The 22,650-nt window shown below is 39.1% G+C and overlaps 1 protein-coding gene across 2 annotated transcripts in view; it reads left to right on the forward strand.

The window, feature by feature from the left end:
• Positions 1–22,293, forward strand: part of ZCWPW2 (zinc finger CW-type and PWWP domain containing 2) — a 139,241-nt gene extending 116,948 nt beyond the window's left edge. For both annotated transcript variants that reach the window (XM_060022082.1, XM_060022081.1), the window contains exons 6-9: positions 9,994–10,046; positions 11,090–11,157; positions 17,801–17,925; positions 21,668–22,293. In XM_060022082.1, coding sequence (XP_059878065.1) covers positions 9,994–10,046; positions 11,090–11,157; positions 17,801–17,925; positions 21,668–21,829 — 408 coding nt within the window. In that variant the 3' untranslated portion in view covers positions 21,830–22,293. The remainder of the gene's footprint in view (positions 1–9,993; positions 10,047–11,089; positions 11,158–17,800; positions 17,926–21,667) is intronic.
• The last annotated feature ends 357 nt before the right edge of the window (positions 22,294–22,650 follow it).

Consider the following 22,650-nt stretch of genomic DNA (forward strand, 5'->3'; position numbering starts at 1 on the left):
GTGTTTGTTGGCAGTCTGTATATCTTCTTTGGAGAACTGTCTATTTAGGTCATCTGCCCATTTTTGGATTGGGGTGTTTGTTTTTTTGTTATTGAGCTGCATGAGCTGCTTGTAAATTTTGGAAATTAATCCTTTGTCAGTTGCTTCATTTGCAAATATTTTCTCCCATTCTGAGGGTTGTCTTTTGGTCTTGTTTCTGGTTTCCTTTGCTGTGCAAAAGCTTTGAAGTTTCATTAGGTCCCATTTGTTTATTTTTGTTTTTATTTCCATTTCTCTAGGAGGTGGGTCAAAAAGGATCTTGCTGTGATTTATGTCATAGAGTCTTCTGCCTATGTTTTCCTCTAAGAGTTTGACAGTTTCTGGCCTTACATTTAGGTCTTCAATCCATTTTGAGCTTATCTTTGTGTATGGTGTTAGGGAGTGATTAATCTCATATTTTTACATGTACCTGTTCAGTTTTTCCAGCACCACTTATTTAAGAGGCTCTCCTTTCTCCATGGTACATTCCTGCCTCCTTTATCAAAGATAAGGTGACCATATGTGCATGGGTTTACCTCTGGGCTTTCTATCCTGTTCCACTGATCTATTTCTGTTTTTGTGCCAGTACCAAACTGTCTAGATTACTGTAGCTTTGCAGTGTAGTCCGAAGTCAGGGAGCCTGATTCCTCCAGGTCCGTTTTTCACTCTCAAGATTGCTTTGGCTGTTCGGGGTCTTTTGTGTTTCCATACAAATTGTGAAATTTTTTGTTCTAGTTCTGTGAAAAATGCCAGTGGTAGTTTGATAGGGATTGCACTGAATCTGTAGATGGCTTTGGGCAGTAGAGTCATTTTCACAATGTTGATTCTTCCAATCCAAGAACATGGTATATCTCTCCTTCTATTTGTATCATCTTTCTTTTATCAGTGTCTTATAATTTTCTGCATAGAGGTCTTTTGTCTCCTTACATAGGTTTATTCCTAGATATTTTATTCTTTTTGTTGCAGTGGTAAATGGGAGTGTTTTCTTGATTTCACTTTCAGATTTTTCATCATTACTGTATAGGAATGCCAGAGATTTCTGTGCATTACTTTTGTATCCTGCTACCTTACCAAATTCATTGATTATTCTAGTAGTTTTCTGGTAGCATCTTTAGGATTCTCTATGTATAGTATCATGTCATCTGCAAACAACGACAGTTTTACTTCTTCTTTTCCGATTTGGATTCCTTTTATTTCCTTTTCTTCTCTGATTGCTGTGGCTAAAACTTCCAAAACTATGTTGAATAAGAGTTGTGAGAGTGGGCAACCTTGTCTTGTTCCTGATCTTAGTGGAAATGCTTTCAGTTTTTCACCACTGAGGACGATGTTGGCTGTGGGTTTGTCATATATGGCCTTTATTATGTTGAGGAAAGTTCCCTCTATGCCTACTTTCTGCAGGGTTTTTATCATAAATGGGTGTTGAATTTTGTCGAAAGCTTTTTCTGCATCTATTGAGATGATCATATCGTTTTTCTCCTTCAATTTGTTAATATGGTGTATCACGTTGATAGATTTGCGTATATTAAAGAATCCTTGCATTCCTGGAATAAACTCCACTTGATCATGGTGTATGATCCTTTTAATGTGCTGTTGGATTCTGTTTGCTAGGATTTTGTTGAGGATTTTTGCATCTATGTTCATCAGTGATATTGGCCTGTAGTTTTCTTTCTTTGTGACATCCTTGTCTGGTTTTGGTCAGAGGGATGGTGGCCTTGTAGAATGAGTTTGGGAGTGTTCCTCCCTCTGCTATATTTTGGAAGAGTTTGAGAAGGATAGGTGTTAGCTCTTCTCTAAATGTTTGATAGAATTCGCCTGTGAAGCCATCTGGTCCTGGGCTTTTGTTTGTTGGAAGATTTTTAATCACAGTTTCAATTTCAGTGCTTGTGATTGATCTGTTCATATTTTCTATTTCTTCTTGATTCAGTCTTGGCAGTTGTGCATTTCTAAGAATTTGTCCATTTCTTCCAGGTTGTCCGTTTTATTGGCATAGAGTTGCTTGTAGTAATCTCTCATGATCTTTTGTATTTCTGCAGTGTCAGTTGTTACTTCTCCTTTTTCATTTCTAATTCTATTGATTTGAGTCTTCTCCCTTTTTTTCTTGATGAGTCTGGCTAATGGTTTATCAATTTACTTTATCTTCTCAAAGAACCAGCTTTTAGTTTTATTGATCTTTGCTGTTGATTCCTTCATTTCTTTTTCATTTATTTCTGATCTGATCTTTATGATTTCTTTCCTTCTGCTAACTTTGGGGTTCTTTTGTTCTTCTTTCTCTAATTGCTTTAGGTGCAAGGTTAGGTTGTTTATTTGAGATGTTTCCTGTTTCTGAAGGTAGGATTGTATTGCAGTTCTAAGAGCAGTTCCCTCTTAGAACTGCTTTTGCTGCATCCCATAGGTTTTGGGTTGTCGTGTCTCCATTGTCATTTGTTTCTAGGTATTTTTTGATTTCCTCTTTGATTTCTTCAGTGATCACTTCGTTATTAAGTAGTGTATTGTTTAGCCTCCATGTGTTTGTATTTTTTACAGATCTTTTCCTGTAATTGATATCTAGTCTCATAGCATTGTGGTCGGAAAAGATACTTGATACAATTTCAATTTTCTTAAATTTACCAAGGCTTGATCTGTAACCCAAGATATGATCTATCCTGTAGAATGTTCCATGAGCACTTGAGAAAAATGTGTATTCTATTGTTTTTGGATGGAATGTCCTATATATATCAATTAAGTTCATCTTGTTTAATGTATCATTTAAAGCTTGTGTTCCCTTATTTATTTTCATTTTGGTTGATCTGTCCATGGGTGAAAGTGGGGTGTTAAAGCCTCCTACCATGAACGTGTTACTGTCGATTTCCCCTTTTATGGCTGTTAGTATTTGCCTTATGTATTGAGGTGCTCCTGTGTTGGGTGCATAAATATTTACAATTGTTATATCTTCTTCTTGGATCAATCCCTTGATCATTATGTAGTGTCCTTCTTTGTCTCTTTTAATAGTCTTTATTTTAAAGTTTATTTTGTCTGATATGAGAATTGCTCCTCCAGCTTTCTTTTGGTTTCCATTTACATGGAATATCTTTTTCCATCCCCTTACTTTCAGTCTGTATGTGTCTCTAGGTCTGAAGTGGGTCTCTTGTAGACAGCACATACATGGGTCTTGTTTTTGTATCCATTCAGCCAGTCTGTGTCTTTTGGTGGGAGCATTTAATCCATTTACATTTAAGGTAATTATTGATATGTATGGTCCTTTTCCTATTTTCTTAATTGTTTTGGGTTTGTTATTGTAGGTCTTTTCCTTCTCTTGTGTTTCTTGCCTAGAGAAGATCCTTTAGCATTTGTTGTAAAGGTGGTTTGGTGGTGCTGAACTCTCTCAGCTTTTGCTTGCCTATAAAGGTTTTAATTTCTCCATCAAATCTGAATGAGATCCTTGTTGGGTAGAGTAATCTTGGTTGTAGGTTTTTCTCCTTCATCACTTTAAATATGTCCTGCCAGTCCCTTCTGGATTGCAGAGTTTCTGCTGAAAGATCAGCTGTTAACCTTATGGGGATTCCTTTGTGTGTTATTTGTTGTTTTTCCCTTGGTGCTTTTTTTTTTCTTTTTTAAGAGGTATGGGGGCCTCCCACCGCTGTGGCCTCTCCTGCCATGGAGCACAGGCTCCAGACGCGCAGGCCCAGTGGCCATGGCCCACAGGCCCAGCCGCTCCATGGCATGTGGGATCCTCCTGGACTGGGGCACGAACCCATGTCCCCTGCATCGGCAGGCAGACTCCCAACCACTGTGCCACCGGGGAACCCCCCTTGCTGCTTTTAAAATGTTTTCTTTGTATTTAATTTTTGAGAGTTTGATTAATATGTGTCTTGGCGTGTTTCTTCTTGGATTTATCCTGTATGGGACTCTCTGTGCTTCCTGGACTTGATTAACTCTTTCCTTTCCCATTAGGGAAGTTTGCAACTATAATCTCTTCAAGTATTTTCTCAGTCCCTTTCTTTTTCTCTTCTTCTTCTGGAACCCCTATAATTCGAATGTTGGTGCATTTAATGTTGTCCCAGAGGTCTCTGAGACTGTCCTCAGTTCTTTTCATTCTTTTTTCTTTATTCTGCTCTGCAGTAGTTATTTCCACTATTTTATCTTCCAGGTCACTTATCCGTTCTTCTGCCTCAGTTATTCTGCTATTGATCCCATCTAGAGTATTTTTAATTTCACTTATTGTGTTGTTCATCATTGCTTGTTTTGTCTTTAGTTCTTCTAGGTCCTTGTTAAATGTTTCTTGCATTTTGTCTATTCTATTTCCAAGATTTTGGATCATCTTTACTATCATTATTCTGAATTGTTTTTCAGGTAGGCTGCCTATTTCCTCTTCATTTGTTAGGTCTGGTGGGTTTTTATCTTGCTCCTTCATCTGCTATGTGTTTTTCTGTCTTTTCATTTTGCTTATCTTACTGTGTTTGGGGTCTCCTTTTGCAGGCTGTTCATGGTTCCCGTTGTTTTGGGTGCCTGTCCCTGGTGGAGGGGACTAGTGCCTGTGTTCTGGTGGAAGAGGCTGGATCTTGTCTTTCTGGTGGGAAGGTCCACGTCTGGTGGTGTGTTTTGGGGTGTCTGTGGACTTATTTTGGTTTTAGACAGCATCTCTGCTACTAGGTGGGGTTGTGTTCCTGTCTTGCTAGTTTGGCATAGGGTGTCCAGCACTGTAGCTTGCTGGTCATTGAGTGAAGCTGGGTCTTGGTGTTGAGATGGAGATCTCTGGGAGATTTTTGCCGTTTGATATTATGTGTAGCTGGGAGGTCTCTTGTGGACCAGTGTCCTGAAGTTGGGTCTCCCACCTTAGAGGCACAGCACTGGCTCTTGGCTGCAGCACCAAGAGCCTTTCATCCAGATGGCTCAGAATAAAAGGGAGAAAAAGTAGAAAGAAAGAAAGAAGGAAAGAAAGAAGATAAGATAAAATAAAGTTATTAAAGTAAAAATAATTATTAAGAAAAAAAAATTTTTTAAAGAAAAAAACGGGTGCTTCCCTGGTGGCGCAGTGGTTGAGAGTCCGCCTGCCGATGCAGGGGACACGGGTTCATGCCCCGGTCCTGGAAGATCCCACATGCCGCGGAGTGGCTGGGCCGGTGAGCCATGGCCACTGAGCCTGCGCGTCCGGAGCCTGTGCTCCGCAAGGGGAGAGGCCACGACAGTGAGAGGCCCACGTACAGCAAAACAAACAAACAAACAACAACAAAAAACAGACTGAAGGAACCATAGGACAAATGGTGAAAGCAAAGCTCTAGGGACAAAATCTCACAGAGAAGCATACACATACTCACAAAAAGAGGAAAAGGGGAAAAAATAATAAATCTTGCTCTCAAAGCCCACCTCCTCAATTTGGGATGATTCGTTGTCTATTCATGTATTCCACAGCTGCAGGGTACATCAAGTTGATTGTGGAGCTTCAATCCGCTGCTTCTGAGGCTGCTGGGAGAAATTTCCCTTTCTCTTCTTTGTTCGCACAGCTCCCGGGGCTCAGCTTTGGATTTGGCTACGCCTCTGTTTGTAGGTCGCCGGAGGGCGTCTGTTCTTCGCTCAGGCAGGACGTGGTTAAAGGAGCAGCTGCTTCGGGGACTCTGGCTCACTCAGGCCATGGGGTGGGAGGGGTGCGGATGCGGGGCGAGTCTGCGGCGGCAGAGGCCAGTGGGACGTTGCACCAGCCTGAGGCACGCCGTGCGTTCTCCCGGGGAAGTTGTCCCTGGATCCTGGGACCCTGGCATTGGCGGGCTGCACAGGCTCCCCGGAAGGGAGGTGTGGATAGTGACCTGTGCTCGCACACAGGCTTCTTGGTGGCGCCAGCAGCAGCCTTGGCGTCTCATGCCGGTCTCTCGGGTCCGCGCTGTTAGCCGCGGCTCGCGTCCGTCTCTGCAGCTCCTTTAAGCAGCGCTCTTAATCCCCTCTCCTCGCGCACCAGGAAACAAAAGAGGGAATAAAAAGTCTTGCTTCTTCCTTCTTCGTCAGGTCCAGACTTTTTCCCCCGGACTCCCTCCCGGCTAGCCGTGGTGCACTAACCCCCTGCAGGCTGTGTTCACGCTGCCAACCCCAGTCCTCTCCCTGCACTCCGACCAAAGCCCCGTCCACCCCAGCGGGTGAGCAGACAAGCCTCTCAGGCTGGTGAGTGCCGGTCGGCACTGATCCTCTGTGCAGGAATCTCTCTGCTTTGCCCTCCGCACCCCTGTTGCTGTGCTCTTCTTCGCGGCTCCGATGCTTTTCCCCTCCGCCACCCGCAGTCTCCGCCCGTGAAGGGGCTTCCTAATGTGTGGAAACTTTTCCTCCTTCACAGCTCCCTCCCACTGGTGCAGGTCCTGTCCCTATTCTTTTGTCTCTGTTTATTCTTTTTTCTTTTGCCCTACCCAGGTACGTGGGGACTTTCTTGCCTTTTGGGAGGTCTCAGGTTTTCTCCAGCGTTCAGTAGGTGTTCTGTAGGAGTTGTTCCACGTGTAGATGTATTTCTGGTGTATCTGTGGGGAGGAAGGTGATGTTCGCGTCTTACTCTTACGCCATCTTCCCCCAAAGCTCTGGTTGGCACTTTAATCTTGGACTTCCTAGTCTCCAGAACTTGTCTTCGTGTGGTCACCATCAGTGACTGGTCTGGGACCTCAACTGCTTCCCAACATCAGGGGTCTCTGCTAGTGTTGGAGGGTCTCCTGCAGAGGCGGGGGGTGGCTGTGGCTCAGTGTGGGGACAAGGACACTGGCAGCAGAAGTTCTGGGAAGTACTCCTTGGTGTGAGCCAAAAAAAGGTTTTTAATTTAGATGAATAGTGGCTTAAGGAAATGGGCAATATCAAGTCAGTTTATGCAGATTATATTAATCTGATATAAACACAATTCTTACACATTTTCTATCCTTTGCAGTAAAAGGCAGTTCTCTCATTTGCCATTCTAGTCCACAATGCTAATTATTTTTTTTCAGTAAATGGCATATGCTGTCTATACATACACCTCTTTGTTTTTATGTCCAAGGAAAGAATTAATACTTGTTTTGTTTTCTTTAAAATCAGTGACACTTGTATAGCAATATATTTGTGTGGACGGGTGTGGGCTAGATCAGTGCCTGGAAAACTGTAGAGTCACCTGAAGAGCTTATTTAAGTACAGATTCCAGGCCCCACCCACAGAGTTTCTGATTTGGTATGCATGGGATGGGCATGAGTATTTGCATTTCTAACAAGCTCTCAGATGTTGCTGATTCTGTCATGTTGTGGCTCTTGTTCTGAATAGCATTGGACTGGACAACATAGGAGAATCAGCTGTGCAACACAGGAAGAGAAGGGGAAGAGATAGATTAGATAAAGTAATCTTCAGTGTCTACTTGTACTGGGTTGGATAGTAGCCTCTGAAAGATACGTCCACCAGGAACCTCAGAATGTGACCTTATTTGAAATAAGGATCTTTGCAAATCCTTTGGATGAGGATTTTGAGATGAGCTCATCCTGGATAATATGGGCCCTCAATCCAACGATAAGTGTTCTTATGAGACAGACATCTATCCTTCAGAACTGTAAGACAATAATTTTCTGATGCTTTACCAAATCTGTGGTAATTTGTTATGGCAGATTTGGGAAACTAATACACTACCAAAGTCCAGCCATATCAAAGTGCCAAGTTCCCTCTGTCGTATGGTCTAAGAAAAAAGGGTAGAGTTCTGACACTGACCTGGTGGACTAGTATAACAATGAAACAGTGACTGAACATCAACTAATTGCCAAACACTGTTGGATACTTCCTGGCATGTTGTGTAATTAATCTTCCCTCAAATGCCTTGAGGTAGTTATTTTTTTAGCATTATTTAACTAAAGAAGACCCTGAAATGCAGAATGGTCATTTAGTCAGAAAATATTTATTACGTGTCTACCTTACGCCAGGCTCTTGCTGGATGTTACAGTAGTCAGTGACTTACCAAAGGTGATCCCACTTGTAGGTACCAGAGTCAGCATCCAGATCCAGACCCTCTCCTTCCAGATGCAGTGCCCTTCTCCATCCATCATACGTTGTCAAAGCCTGGAGCAGGAAAGCACAGGGCGTTTGGCAAATACTGACTAGTCCATTTTGGCTGCTATGCAGTATTTAACAAAGGAGAAAAGGAATTTATTATGACCAGCACAACTCACTGTAATTTATGGTAGTCGTCTAGCAGTATTTCTTTCTATTAGTACCTATAAAGCAGTTTTCACTTTGTTACCTGAATTTCATTTCCACTTGTGACCAGCCTTTCAATTCATACTCAAATATGCATGTAATATAAGCTGATCCTTAATAACAAGATAGAAATAATAGCATTACATTGTCTTTGGAGATATAGTTCAATGATTTAGACAACAGTATTTCTATACGTATTTTTTACCATATAGATATATAACAGTCCTGGAAAAACTATTTGAATATTACCTTGAGGTTGAAGATCACAAAAAGAAGATCACTTACTCTTTAGCATCATAATAATATGAATTCCCTGAATGTTTCATACAAACTTCCCCTGAGTGATTATTAGGATATAATTTTTTATGAGAAGTAAATTAAAATATCCCCTTGTAACTGTAAATTCATCAGTTTCTACTTGTAATTCTGTTTCTCTGTATATTTTAAGGCTAAGATTTTGGTATATACAGGTTCAGGGCTATTATATTTTGGGGGTAGATTGTTTCTTTTAGCATTAAGTAATAACCTTTTTATCTCTTGATTATGCTTTTTGCCTTAATATCTGCTTTTTTCTACCAGTAATACTGTAGCAGTATTCCCTTTGTTAATAATCATTGATATATTGTATCTCCTTACTTTCAATTTTTCCATGTCACTGCATTAAAAGAATTTTTTACCTTCATTGAGATATAACTTAGTCAGTCCTTTAAATTGTAAAATCCAGTGTTTCTTAGTATATTCACAGTTGTCAACCAATACCACTATCTAATTTCAGAACACTTTTTCATACCACCAAAAGAGAACCTGATATTCATTAGGAATCGCTGCCCATTTCTACATCCCCTCAGTCCCTGGCAATCACTAATCTACTTCTGTCTCTATGGATTTGCCTTTTCTGGACATTTCAGATAAATGAAATCATACAACGTGGCGTTTTGTGTCTGACTTTTTTTCAACTTTTCACTTACCGTAATGATTTCAAGATTCATCCACGTTGTAGTATGTGTCAGTACTTCACTATTTTTAAAGGCTGAGTAATATTTCATTACATGGATATATCACATATCTATCCATTGATGGATATTTGGGTTGTTTCTACTTTTTTGGCTATTATGAATAATGCTGTTATGCACATTCATAGTTTCATAATTATGACCAAATATAATTTTTTACATGGACGTATGTTTTCATTTCTCTTGGACATATACCTAGAAGTGGAATTGCTGCATCATGGGGTAACTCTACATTTAACATATTGAGGAACTGTCAAACAGTATTCCAAAATGGCTCCACCATTTCACATTCCCACCAGCAATGTACGAGTGTTCCAGTTCCTCCACATCCTTCATCTTGTCCTTGCTTAGACATTAAAACCCCAGTCCCAAGCCCTTTTGGCCCTTTTCTGGTATAAATTCTCTGTGGGTCTTCACCATGTCAGTTCCCACCTGTATAGCTTTGCATTCCACATGTTTCTGGCATCTGAATATTTCTTTTTCTTTCTTTAAAGATCATATATGAATGAAAATATAAAAGTAGTTTTACTTAGTATTTTTGTGTATTTGTGGAAGGTGAGGAAGGGAGAGTGGATATAGGGGGTAGGCATTTGTACTGGATGAGTCGACCATTCCTAGAAGTTGAGCAGGTCAGTGGAATTGCAGTGATGATGAAGTGGCTGACTTAGAATTACATATGTTGTTTAGGGCTGGGGACCAGAGTTTTTCTTCTGGGCTAACTTACTCAGACCATATAGGATCCATTATTATGCTGAACTCATCGTATCCCATATGAACTAACTGATCTTTTTGTGTTGTTACTTTACAGATGCAAGTTTCCAAAAATAATACTCAAAAGAAAAAGCCTAAATTTAGGAAAAGGTATGCTTTTTTAAATTAAAAACTATTATGATAAAATTGAAATATATATATATTGGGTTTAATTTTTATATGACATTTCCCCCTGGTTCTTAATTTTGTTTCTCTAGGGAAATACGTTTTAAATTTTCTAAAAGAATTAATAAAATGATAAGTAGTAGGCTTAGAATTATGGAGAAAGTTTTATGTTAGTACAAATGTGTTGAACTATAAGTTTCAAAGATTAATATCATGTGAGCAACCAGATAAGAAGCAGGTTTTTAGTTTAAAAATAGGTAATGCAAACCAGAAATAAGCCTTTATAATAAGTCACTGATGACAAGTTTTAGTGTTTATCACTGAACCAGCCATACAGGTTATTTATTTTTTTAATGAATAGTAATCAGTGTTATGTGAAAAGGAGTCCTACTCAAAGACAAAGACTGGCCTAATATGACAGTCCTTCTCTTCTTTGTCCTTTTTTAGAAGATGAATAATTAAATTTTTAAAAAGGACTTTCACTTCCTAATCTTGACACTTCACAGTAACCTCATCAAATAGATAGGGGTATATCATAATTATCTCCACCTAAAAGATGAAGAATTTGTGCCTTAAAGAATTTAAGTGACTTTCTCAAGATCTGGTTAGAGAAAATGCGTTTGAACAGATGTTTTCTGACTCTAAATCAGCAACATGGTGTAGTGGGAAAAGCATGGATTTTGCAGTCTGACAGAATTTAGTACTGTCACGTTCAACCATTTTCCTATGTTGTCAAATTTCTTAGTTCCTCTGAGTAACAATTGGTAGGTTTTTGGAGGGAGGATTACACGAAAAAGGCTGTGTAAGGTGCTGGGTAGATTACTAGTGGTTTTCACCTAGTGAGAGCTCAGATCAGTATTATTTTGTTTTTCACTGCCTTACTTACTGTGTACAACAACAAAGAAAAAGTACCCCAAGTTAGGAAATATATACTCATAATTTACAGTTACCAATGAATATGCATGAACAGTTATTTAAATATACATGCCTGATCTTTTGAAAATAAATCTGTCAAATTCTTTTTCTAGGAAAGCTATTTTAAAATCATCTTTTGAAAATGTTTGTTCAGATGATGCCTTATCAAAGGAAAACATGGGTATGTGAAGGCCTGTCCTGCTTTTAGTTCTTTTACCTGTATTTAATTTCACCACATATAATTGTATTCCTTTGAAGAAAAAAAAATGTACATGTATACATATATGAGAAACATTAGTGGGTTTTTGGTATTGATTTACATACTAGGGATTTTCAATTGTCTTCAGGTTTCTATTCCCTCGAATTAAATTTTCTCTGGCTTTGTCATATATTTAATTTTTTAAAATAAAGCATCAGCAGTTGTGGAAGGAAATACCAGCATCAATACGCTTCGATCCAGACTTATCTATTCCACATTTATTGGGGTCCTAGGGGTGCCAAAGGGGGAGAAGGAAGAAAAGCAGCAGCCTAGGGCTTCCAGCTGAATTAATTGCCATTGGAGTTAGACCACAGTAGGGAGAATGTCGCCTGCAGGGAGAAGGTCTTCACTTTCAAAAGCACTTTACTTTTCCTACATTTTCGTTGGTCTTGAAAAGCAGGCACATGCTTGTTTGCTAGGTGGAACTTTGGCAGCCATACAAAGAGGTTTCAAAGCCAGTTAAACCCAGAGAAGTCATTGTGCCACACTCCCTCTCCTTGAAGCCACTCCAAGACCCTACGGGGCTCTCATTTCCATTGGCTAAATACGCCATTTGTTTTCAGTCTCAGTAAAAGAAAGGAAAGCAGGCAGAGGAAGGACGAGGTAGGTTTTTTTTTTTTTTTGCGCGGTACGGCGGGGCTCTCACTTATTGTGGCCTCTCCTGTTGCGGAACACAGGCTCCGGACGCGCAGGCTCAGTGGCCATGGCTCACGGGCCTAGCTGCTCCGCGGCATGTGGGATCTTCCCGGACCGGGGCACGAACCCGTGTCCCCCACATCGGCAGGCGGACTCTCAACCACTGCACCACCAGGGAAGCCCGAGGTAGTTATTTTTTAAAAAGAAATTTCTTTGGCTCCTCTCCTAAACCACTACAAAATTCTGTTGTTTCTATCTCTTCTTAAACTTATTCTGCTACTGCTTTCCCGCTATTTAAGGTGCTTTTTTTCTTTTTTGGTTATTTTGTTCCTTTGCCTCACATGATCAGTTCAGATATTCCTGTAGAAATATCAAAAGTCATTTTAGACCTAGGCTGAGTTACCACCAGGTGACCCTGATAGTACAGCTGGATCCTTCTCCTCTCCAACTAGCACAGGATCCTACAGAAGAAATTCATGCCTGCCAGGAATCCACTGACTGGAAATGACTCTTCCATGTAAATGAGTGAACACATCTCAGTAGTCTTCCACTAAAGGGAAGCCCTGTCAGTAGTCTCATGTTCTGTATGGCTCTGAAAGTCTCAGTAGTTAATTGTTAAAATAGTTTACCTGATCAGTGTTCCACTCCTCAATCCCATTTGAACTAAAGAACAGAAACATCTAGTCTTCTGTGTTCTTTGTAAGAGCTGACTACTTCCTGAAAGAGTAGTTCTTTTTCAGTAGTTTGTACCCTCCTCAAATTTTTTACCCACTACCCATATTTCTGTGGATCCCTTGATGCAGGCCTCTGAGATCTCTCATTTCTTCTTAGCTTAAGGTAGGATCAGTCCTAGATCGAGCAACAGAGGAAAATTATACCATCAGATTCTTGAGTCTCCACCCCACTTTTGGACCCTCTTTCCTTATGCTCCCAGGTGCTAATGTGTCTCCTGTTAGTCTACTGCCCCAGCTGTGATATTCCATTATGGGTTTTATGCTCTACAGTTGCTTCTCTCTTTCCCTTAGTTAGAGATCCCAGGGAGAGTCAATTAAGTGGATCTACTTTACCTTTCCAAGTATCAGTTTCTTCATCTGTAATAAAGAGATGCAGTAGAAGCCCTCTTATCCGACAAAGAGAGGACTATTTCTGGAAAATAATAGAAAAAATTGAGGAATCATTAAATAAATTAAACTGTATATTCATGGCTGTATAAAGATTTAATCTAATGTTGGGAGGGAGAGATAAATTAGGAATTTGGGATTAACATATACACACTACTATATATGTAAAATAGGTAACCAACAAGGGCCTACTGTATAGCATAGGAAACTATATTTAATATCTTGTAATAACCTATAATGGAAAAGAATCTGGGAAAGAATATATATACACATATATATATATCATTTTGCTGTACACCTGAAACTAACACAACATTGTAAATTAACTATACTTCAATTTTAAAAAGTGGTTATAAAAAGAGATTTAATCTAAGAAATAGCTATTTGTGGAGCATGTCTGTATTTTTTTGGAGAATTGCCACCCGAAATATCTTGTATTATATTTTTTTTTCAGTGTTTAGGGACCAAAAAAAAAATAATCCATTGATGATGAAATAATAATACAATAATGATAACACCTGTAGCAGTTAGTATGTGTCCTCACTTTTCTAAACATTTCATATATATCAATTTATTTAACCCTCACAAGATCTATATGAGATAGATAAGGTAGATATTATTTTAACGCCCATTCTGTCAGTGGAGAAACTGAGGTACTTAATAGGTTACGTGACTTTTCTAAGGTCACATAGTGTCTTAAAATTAATCAAAGTTTGCAACAATTTCCTTGGTTGCTTTGAGTACCAGAAGCTTAAAGCTAAACTTATGGTTTTTCTTTACAGCACTGGTAGTTGGTCTAAGCATTTTTTAAATGTAATGCCTTTCGTATCTTCCTTAATGAATTGATTTTGACTTCTTTTATTTTCAGTCTTTCAGTTTTTGTCATTTGTTTTATTGTATCAGTGTTTTCTGTTGGTAAATACCTCATTTCTTTTTGGGAAGTAGACAGTGTATTAAACTTTTTATAGATAAAAGATTGACATAGTACCCTGGATTAACTAATAATCTACTAACATTAATTAATAAGTTAGCAAAGGATGTGTTCATTAGCTGTCTGAGATAGGTGAGCATGGCAGAGAATGGCTAATATAGGAAAGGTCTGGATGGTGGCTGAGCCCGAGTAGGAGATGAAAGCTTGAGGCCTGGGTCTGGGGTGTAAAAGGCTAACGGGGAGAAGGGTGCTATCTCGCTATTCAAGGCAAACTTTGCCCACCTGCTCTTGGTTTGGAGTCACCTTTAACCTCTCGGCCTTTGTGCCTCCTGTTTCTGTTTGTGTCCCAGAAAGGTGTCCTCTTCTTCATTCCACTTCAGCCTATATTTCACTCATCTCTACGTTTAAATCATGAACACGCAGAGGAGGGTTTGTGGTTACTTGAAAATAAAACAAAACCAAGTGCTTTTTCCTCCTCTTCACCCTCCTTTTCTGTAAGAATGACTTCAAAATTTCAACATTGAAATGGCCCTGAAAGTTTATTTAAGATGCTATTTTTCAGTGCCAGGTTTGAAATAACCCAGCCAGTGGCCTCGTTATATAAGGGAGGAAACAGCTTCTTTAGACATTTAATAGAGAAATAGAGAGTAAAGAAAACTTCATAAATATACATTTGAAGGCTTTTAAAATAGTGACTGATTGGACTTCCCTGGTGGCGCAGTGGTTAAGAATCCTCCTGCCAACGCAGGGGACACCGGTTCGATCCCTGGTCTGGGAAGATCCCACATGCTGCGGAGCAAGTAACCCTGTGCACCACAACTACTGAACCTGTGCTCTAGAGGCCGCGAGCCACAACTGCTGAGCCCACGTGCCACAACTACTGAAGCCCGTGGCCCTAGAGCCTGTGCTCCGCAACAAGAGAAGCCACGACAATGAGAAGCATGCACACTGTGGGATAGGGAGGGTGGGAGGGAGACTCAAGAGGGAGATATGGGGATATATATATATATGTATAGCTGATTCACTTTGTTATAAAGCAGAAACTAACACACCATTGTAAAGCAATTATACTCCAATAGAGATGTTTAAAAAAAAAGAAGCATGCACACCACAACAAAGAGTAGCCCCCGCTCTCCGCAACTAGAGAAAGCCCACGTGTGGCAACGAAGACCCAACACAGTGAAAAATAAATAAAATATAAATAAATTTATTTTAAAAAATAGTGACTGATTTATTGAGGTAAACAGTAAGTTATTTCTTATCAGGAATGGAAAAAAACACTGATTTATTTTATAAAAAGTCATTTTTAAAAGCCAGATATGGACTTCAGTATGAGAGATACTTTTTTCTTTCCTTTCCTTTTCTTTTTTTTTTTTCCACTTTCTCTGCATGATAGAGCAGCTATCACTCAACAAATTGAAGCAAGTTAGGAAAACTACAGGATAATGAGGATTGATAGAAGTTGATTGGTCATGCAGTTAGCACAGGCGTGCATTCTCTCTCTATCTTTGGAGGAGATCATTGACCAATTTTGATAACCTAGTTTGTAGATTACAGTAACTGCAATTTCTGAGAATTATTTTTGCACTCTCTGCGTTTACAGTATAGGAATACCCATTTAGAAAAGCAAGCCTCCTGTTGCTCTGGAAGCAGAATTTGACATCAGTCAAGTTGGTGTTATGAACCCTGGTTGATTCATGAAGTCATCCATTACTTTGTCTTCCCTTTGATCGAAAGGCAGTGTACATACTTTTCCAGATCACTTGAAAACAGAGAGCCTGCAATGGCGCTTGGCAATGACATTCATTATCATAAATTGATTGTATTTTAGTCTAGCCTTAGAAATAAAAAGAAGTTTGTGTGCCATTTTTCCTTTACAGCAGAGCTCAAAATACACCTTCTCAGCAGTGCACTGAATGTCAGTTATCAATTTCCATAGACTCAGAATGTAAAGTAGGAAAACCCAACATCTGTGAGTGGGACTGGGGAATTGGTGTGAAGATAGCCACACAGTTGTTATTACAAGTGACAGGTTACTAAGTAAGAAATCTGTCATAAAGAGAGGTTAATCTCATTAACAAAACTGATTCAGTGAAAATGTACTTTCCTACAGAAAATTCTGATTCAGTAGATATGGTGTTGCATTCATATTTTTTAATAAAGTCTCCAGGTGATCCTTGTGCCCCTAGATTTTGAATATCATTGTTCTAGAATGTAATAGCTTATCCTCTGTGTTCTTAGGCTTTGGCAGTTAACACAGATCTGTGTGCTTACAACTAACATGTCAGTTACGGTTTTTGTTTGTTTGTCTTTAAACATAGGAACTGGTTCTGAGGTATGGAATGGCTTATCAGAAAGCTTCTTTCAAACTGTTTGTGAGAGTTTTCCACAAAGAAAACCTAAGACTGGCTAGATGGAGATGATGACCAGGAAGGGTCGTTGGTCTGTGGCTCTTCTCTGGGGCCCCTGACCCTTAGTAGGCACACAATAAACATTTGTTGATTAAATAAAAGAAGATGGTAATAAAATATGAATTCTTTTGAGCTGGAACGTCTCACGTTAATAATCTGTTTTTACCTTATAGCATGCTTAGTTTACAAGGATACCTGTGTGTGTAAACACACACACACACAAATGGATGTGTATATCATGCACAATTAAATTAATATGATTGCTGGGAACACCTTGATATATTCATTGATAATATTTTAGCGCTGAAGGGTGTGTCCTGCTTGGGTTCCATGAACTTTCAGCTGCTCTACCTCGTGTGATTTTTGGTTACTTGCCAATGAGCAGTCCATAATAGGGGTGGTGTGTCAGATTTGTATAACCAGAGTGGAAGGTGATGGGGTGTGTGTTCGTGGCCTTTCTCTTTCAATCATGCTGCCCTTGGAAGACTTCTCAGGGGCCCCATCAGTCTGTTTTGCAGAAGCAGGCCATCCGGGTCTCCTTCCCCTTATCTTTACTTCAACAAGACTTGGTATCAAATGAAAATGTTTGTTTTATTTAAATCGGGAATTCAGTTGATATTGTTAATCAGTGATTGAGTCTGTAGAGTTATAATAGGTGTTTATTTCTTTGATGGGGATATTATTTTATCTCAGCAAGTTCAATCAATTACCAGATTTTTTACATACTTACATATTTCTGTCACAGTAGCACCAAAAAACCACAATTTTTATAAGTGTGTGGGTTTTTTTTTTAATCAGATTAGGCAGTTAAGATGCATTGATATTTTGATTAGGAATAGACTAGTCTGGACTTAGCCTTGCCACTTAATTACATGGCTTCCCCTTTTAAACAGTAGCTTTAATAGTTTATTGCAGGAATTGACAAGTTGTGGCCCACGGTCCACGAGTTGCTGCCTGTTATTGTAAATAAAGTTTTATTGGGACACAGCCACTCTCATTTGGTTTAAGTGTATGTGTATGGTTTGCATCCAACAGCAGTATTGAGTAGCTGTGACAGAGACCATCTGGCCCACAAAGGCTGAAATATTTACTCTCTGGTCCTTCACAGAAAAAAAGTTGCTGACCCTCGGTCTATAAATAACAATTTAGTTTGGTGCCCTTGGCTCCTTATTTTAAAAATGCAAACTTCTAGTGAGCTTTTGATGTTTCAGGGATACTTTATAGTCTACACATAGCAAGAATGTAACCTACATTTTTCAAGGAATAATTATTCAATATAAAAGATTCACCTGGAAATCCATAGTAATTTCACATCAAGCAGAGGCCTATCTGAAAATTATACAAAGTATTTATTTTTTAATCTCATAACTTTAGAAAATGTCCTCTTTGGGGGTGGTTAATAGTATGAATTAGATTGAATTAATTAAGATATAACATTTTTGACTATATTAACATTGTTTCTTTAGTTGTCTCTGAGACAGAACTTTTACTAAAAGAGCTGGAGCAAATGCTAGAGCAAGCGCGGGAGCCCACAGCCGCCCCTGATGAGTCCGAAGGGGAGCGCAGAGAGGAGACAGATACAGGAGAAAAGGTAGGGTCCATAGTGACCATCAGGCCTAAACAGCAACTCCAGACTCCTTAAACAGCAGAAATTGTTCCTGGATCTTCATTTTCACTATATGGGAAATGCTTTTCACTTCTGAAACTTGAGCCCTTGATTATCATGAGGTGAATAATAAACTAGTAGCCTGTTGAGAAATCAAGATGCATCTATCAGTCTTTGAAAAAAGTATATTTGAGCCAAGGAGCTCTTTTATTTTAGATATTTAAGGCTGGAATGAAGAGAGATGGAGGGGCTCACCGTCATCGAGGGGGTGCCCATCTTTACAGTCAGGAGAAGGGCCAGGACAAGAACCGCTCAGGAAACCTGCTCTACCTGGTTCATGCACAGGGTTGACCTCCATGGGGACAAACCTCATTAGTAACATCCTGGAGGTGGGGTTTTTCACTGGACTCTATTTCACCATTCTTAACCAAATTGTCTTTTTCTTTTGGTCAGCTATATTGGACTGAGAAAGGCCATGTGTGCTTACTGTATTCAATATTTATATATGAAAACAGAAATTTTGAGTTGGTTGACACACTGCTCAGCACATCAGCTCCATGTCTGTGCAAATAAAATGAGGTACAAGCCCAGCTCATTAACACAGAGCAGCAGTGTGGCAGGTGTGAGAAAAATAAGTCATGGGGCAGACGCTTCCACAAGGTGGTACAGCTGTTCCCTATGTAGTTAGGAAGAAAAACAGCAGTGGGGAGCCCTGGAACCTTAAGGTTTCATTCCTTCTCTCATTCCCTCATTTGGGTATATAGTGTGCCTGGAGTCAGGAGGGCAGTGGATAGGAGACAGGCTCAGGATACAGTGCCTACGTGCCCATCCTGGTCCTGCCAGTGAGGATTTGGGGGACTTGGCAAGGTTGCCTAGCCAAGGGTGAAACAAGGCAAACCAGGAAAAGTGCTTTGCAGAGTAATTGACACCTAAGGTTGGCTGTTATTACAGATGAGAATTGTCAGTGGCAGCCGCTGGAGAGAGTATGAGCTAAGAATTTGTCACTTTGTCTCTTTTCCCATATTCTCACTTTGCGGAACTACCCATCCCCAAGTCTGTCTATTCTGAGATGCAGAAAAGGTGGATTTGTAAGTGGACAAGGTTGTTTACCCACTTTGGCTGATTTCATTCAGAACTTCAAGAAGAATAAAGATGATTCTTAAATACCTTCTTGACTGAGTTAGAAATCAAGAAATATACAGAATTTACAGTTGAGATCAAAATGTCAAGGAAAATAAAATTAATGATAAAAACACTTGCTGAGCTGAAAAACATAAATGTTTTCTTGGTCAGCGATACCAACTTGTACTTGAATTTCCATGGGTTGTGAATGCCATTTTTCCAATTAGAGTTCCTTTTTTAAAAAAAAAAAAACAAAAAACAAAAAACTTGTTGTCTCTATATAGATCCTACCCTTTGTAAAACAAGAGCTATAGATTGGTGATATATATGTTGTATACATGTAGTTAATATACAAATTATTCTTTTCTAGCAAATGTGTGTTCTGTTTGAGCACCATATGGATTTTTGCAGTGGTTTTTCTTTTTTTTCAGTCTTATCAGTTTGTCTTTTCAAAAATACAGCCAGGGGCTTCCCTGGTGGCACAGTGGTTGAGAGTCCGCCTGCCGATGCAGGGGACATGGGTTCGTGACCCGGTCTGGGAAGATCCCACATGCCGCGGAGCGGCTGGGCCCGTGAGCCATGGTCGCTGAGCCTGCGCGTCTTGAGCCTGTGCTCTGCAACGGGAGAGGCCACAACAGTAAGAGCCCCGCGCACCGCAAAAAAAAAAAAAAAATACAGCCAGGTTGATTTTTATAGAAATGTCCTGGAGCTTTTACAGCCACAGAATTGGCTTCTATTTTGCCATTATAACTAGTAACTTCATAGAACAGAAAATTACTTCTGATTTTTATTTCTTAAGGTAAAATACATAGTTTTTATACATCACCAGCCAGGAGCTTGCTCTTTGTTTTAGATTCTTGTAATATTTTATGCTTTCAAAGTCATTTAGAAATTATAAAATTTAACCATTTTAACTTGCTGGTAGTAGGCAGGTGAGTGCCACCTGCTGACTGGTTCATAAGCTTCTCTCCACACTGAGCTTTACAAGTCTGGAATTCATGGCAGGTTCAGGGTACTTAGGGCCTTGTTCACTTTTAAATAAGGAGAATAGCAATGAGACCAACTGTCAAAGCTGGAGCAATTTACAGCTTAAAAATAAAAAAATGATCACCTAAGGGATTTCTTTTTTTTGTTAGTAGGAAAAATTAATATATCTTCCAAAGGTAATACCACTTAACACTGAAGATGTGTTTTGTTTTTAGGAGAAAATGGCCTTTACAAACTAACACATCAAAAGGAGCCATCTGATAATTTTAAAGTTCTGAGCATGTTTATTCTCTGGGCAGATAGTGTTTGAGCTATTTTCAAAGTTGTACATTTGATGATGTTTTCATCATTCATTTCATGTATGAGGTTTCAGGTGGATTACTCTCAAGCATTTATACCAATGAATTGAGAGTAGCAACATGAACAAAAAGCATACACACATGGCTAATCAAAATCCATTTCTATTTGTCGTTGAGATTATTTTCCTCAGTAGAGTCACCTTTCTAATTAATTTATGTTCTTAGCTAATATTAACACTAGTTGACATGACCTGACGTGGAAAAAAATGGGAAGGAATTAATTTCAGATTATTATAAGAATCCACCTGAATAATTCACAAATTAGATAGTCCATATACAGATAAGACAGAGTTTACTGAATAATAATTATTTTAATAATTATTGTAATGAAAGGTACATTTTTGATACATGGAAGCACTTGTCTAAACTGCATGTATTCTTTTTTAATTTATTTATTTATTTATTTTTGGCTGTGTCAGGGCTTTGTTGCTGCACGTGGGCTTTCTCTGGTTGCAGCGAGCTCTTCGTTGCAGTGCAGAGGCTTCTCATTGCAGTGGCTTCTCTTGTTGCGGAGCACAGGCCCTAGGTGTACAGGCTTCAGTAGTTGCGGCACATGGGCTCAGTAGTTGTGGCTCATGGGCTCTAGAGTGCAGGCTGAGTAGTTGTGGCGCATGGGCTTAGTTGCCCTGCGGCATGTGGGATCTTCCCAGAGCAGAGCTCGAACCTGTGTCCCCTGCATTGGCAGACGGATTCTTAACCACTGCACCACCAGGGAAGTCCCATAAACTGCATGTATTTTTTTTCTTTCATTGTGTGGGAAGTTACCTCTGCCTTTAATGACCCTTGAAGTTGTAAATCTCGTGTGTGTGTGTGTGTTTGCATTGTTTTTACCTGTGTTCTTTCCCACTAAGCTAGCACACACTCTCACTGTTCATAAGGAATGCAGATGCTTATGAGAAAATGAGAACAGAAAAGTGTGACTAAAACAGTTTTAACTTGTATTCCCCATAGTAATCATTTTTAAAATAAACAAATATAGAAAACTCTCAGAAGTTTAATTTTAATGACCACATTTTGCCAAAGCATAAAATTAAAACTAACTAAAAATGTGTGATGTTGGAGAGTAGAGACAGGACCAAATACTGTGTTATTTTTACACTCACACACTTACTGTACGTTATACTTTATGTGGGGATCATTATTTGACCACCAGCAAATGGAACACCTTCTTAAGGAGTTACTGACAACTTTATGTTTTGTTCAAATAATTAAGCCTGGTCTTCAAGTAAATTTGATGACTTGTATGATTATTTTTACAGTTATCGAAATGTGGCCCTGAAGCTCCTGTTGGCAGCTCGCTTGAGAACCACTGTGACGAGGACTATCTTGTAATTGATGGGCTAAGATTAAAAGCTGGAGAATGTATTGAAAATATAACTAACAAGTTTAAAGAAATAGATGCGTTGATGTCTGCATTTTAGGGCATTACAGATATTTTCAAAAGTTAATTATAAAAACATTTACATCTTTACATTTTCCCAAAGTCAAAACTTAAAAATGTTTAGTGAAATAGGTATACATTATACTGAAGTTGTTATTTCTAATAACTTTCTACTTCGTGTTTTGAAAATATCCATTGTTTTGAGAGTCAATCAAATGGTAATTAAGTTAGTGTTATAAATTTAGAATCTGAGAAACCCTGATATTTGTATTTGTAGGGTTTTTTTCTTGTTTGCCTTAATTTTAAAATGGCTTATGAAACCTACTTCACAAATACATGCTTTACAATGATTATTTAGGCCCTTTGTTCAAATGTGGCTAACTGTTAAAATGACTGCCAATGCTATTATAATTCTTACAGATATTTCAAATCTAATATACTTAGAGAATGTGAATTTGTAGTAGAAAGAAGCTACTGTAAAATAAAAGGAAATAATAAAAAATGGTTGTGTAATAGAGTTGGAGCTTTTCTTAAAAAACAAAAATGTCAATTGCCTTATTATACTGGAAACAATCTTTTCAGCTACAGTTCCCTAACTGAGTAACAGAGTCTATGAAGGGTCTTTGGAAGATTAGAATCCTGGACCCTTCCCCACTGAATCAGTATCTCTGGAGGTGAGGATGGGAAAATGTAATTTAAAATATATAGAGGTAAGTTAAACGTATTCACTCTAGAAAAATCTAAACAATATACAAAAGTAAAAGGTACATCCTGCAGTACCACTTCCTTAACATCCCGCCTGGAGCCCCATTCCTTAGAGGTCCCCATGAATGGTTTCGGTGGGTGTCCTTCTCACTCATG

Source organism: Delphinus delphis, chromosome 10 (genome assembly GCF_949987515.2).
Source record: "Delphinus delphis chromosome 10, mDelDel1.2, whole genome shotgun sequence".
NCBI lineage: Eukaryota > Metazoa > Chordata > Mammalia > Artiodactyla > Delphinidae > Delphinus > Delphinus delphis.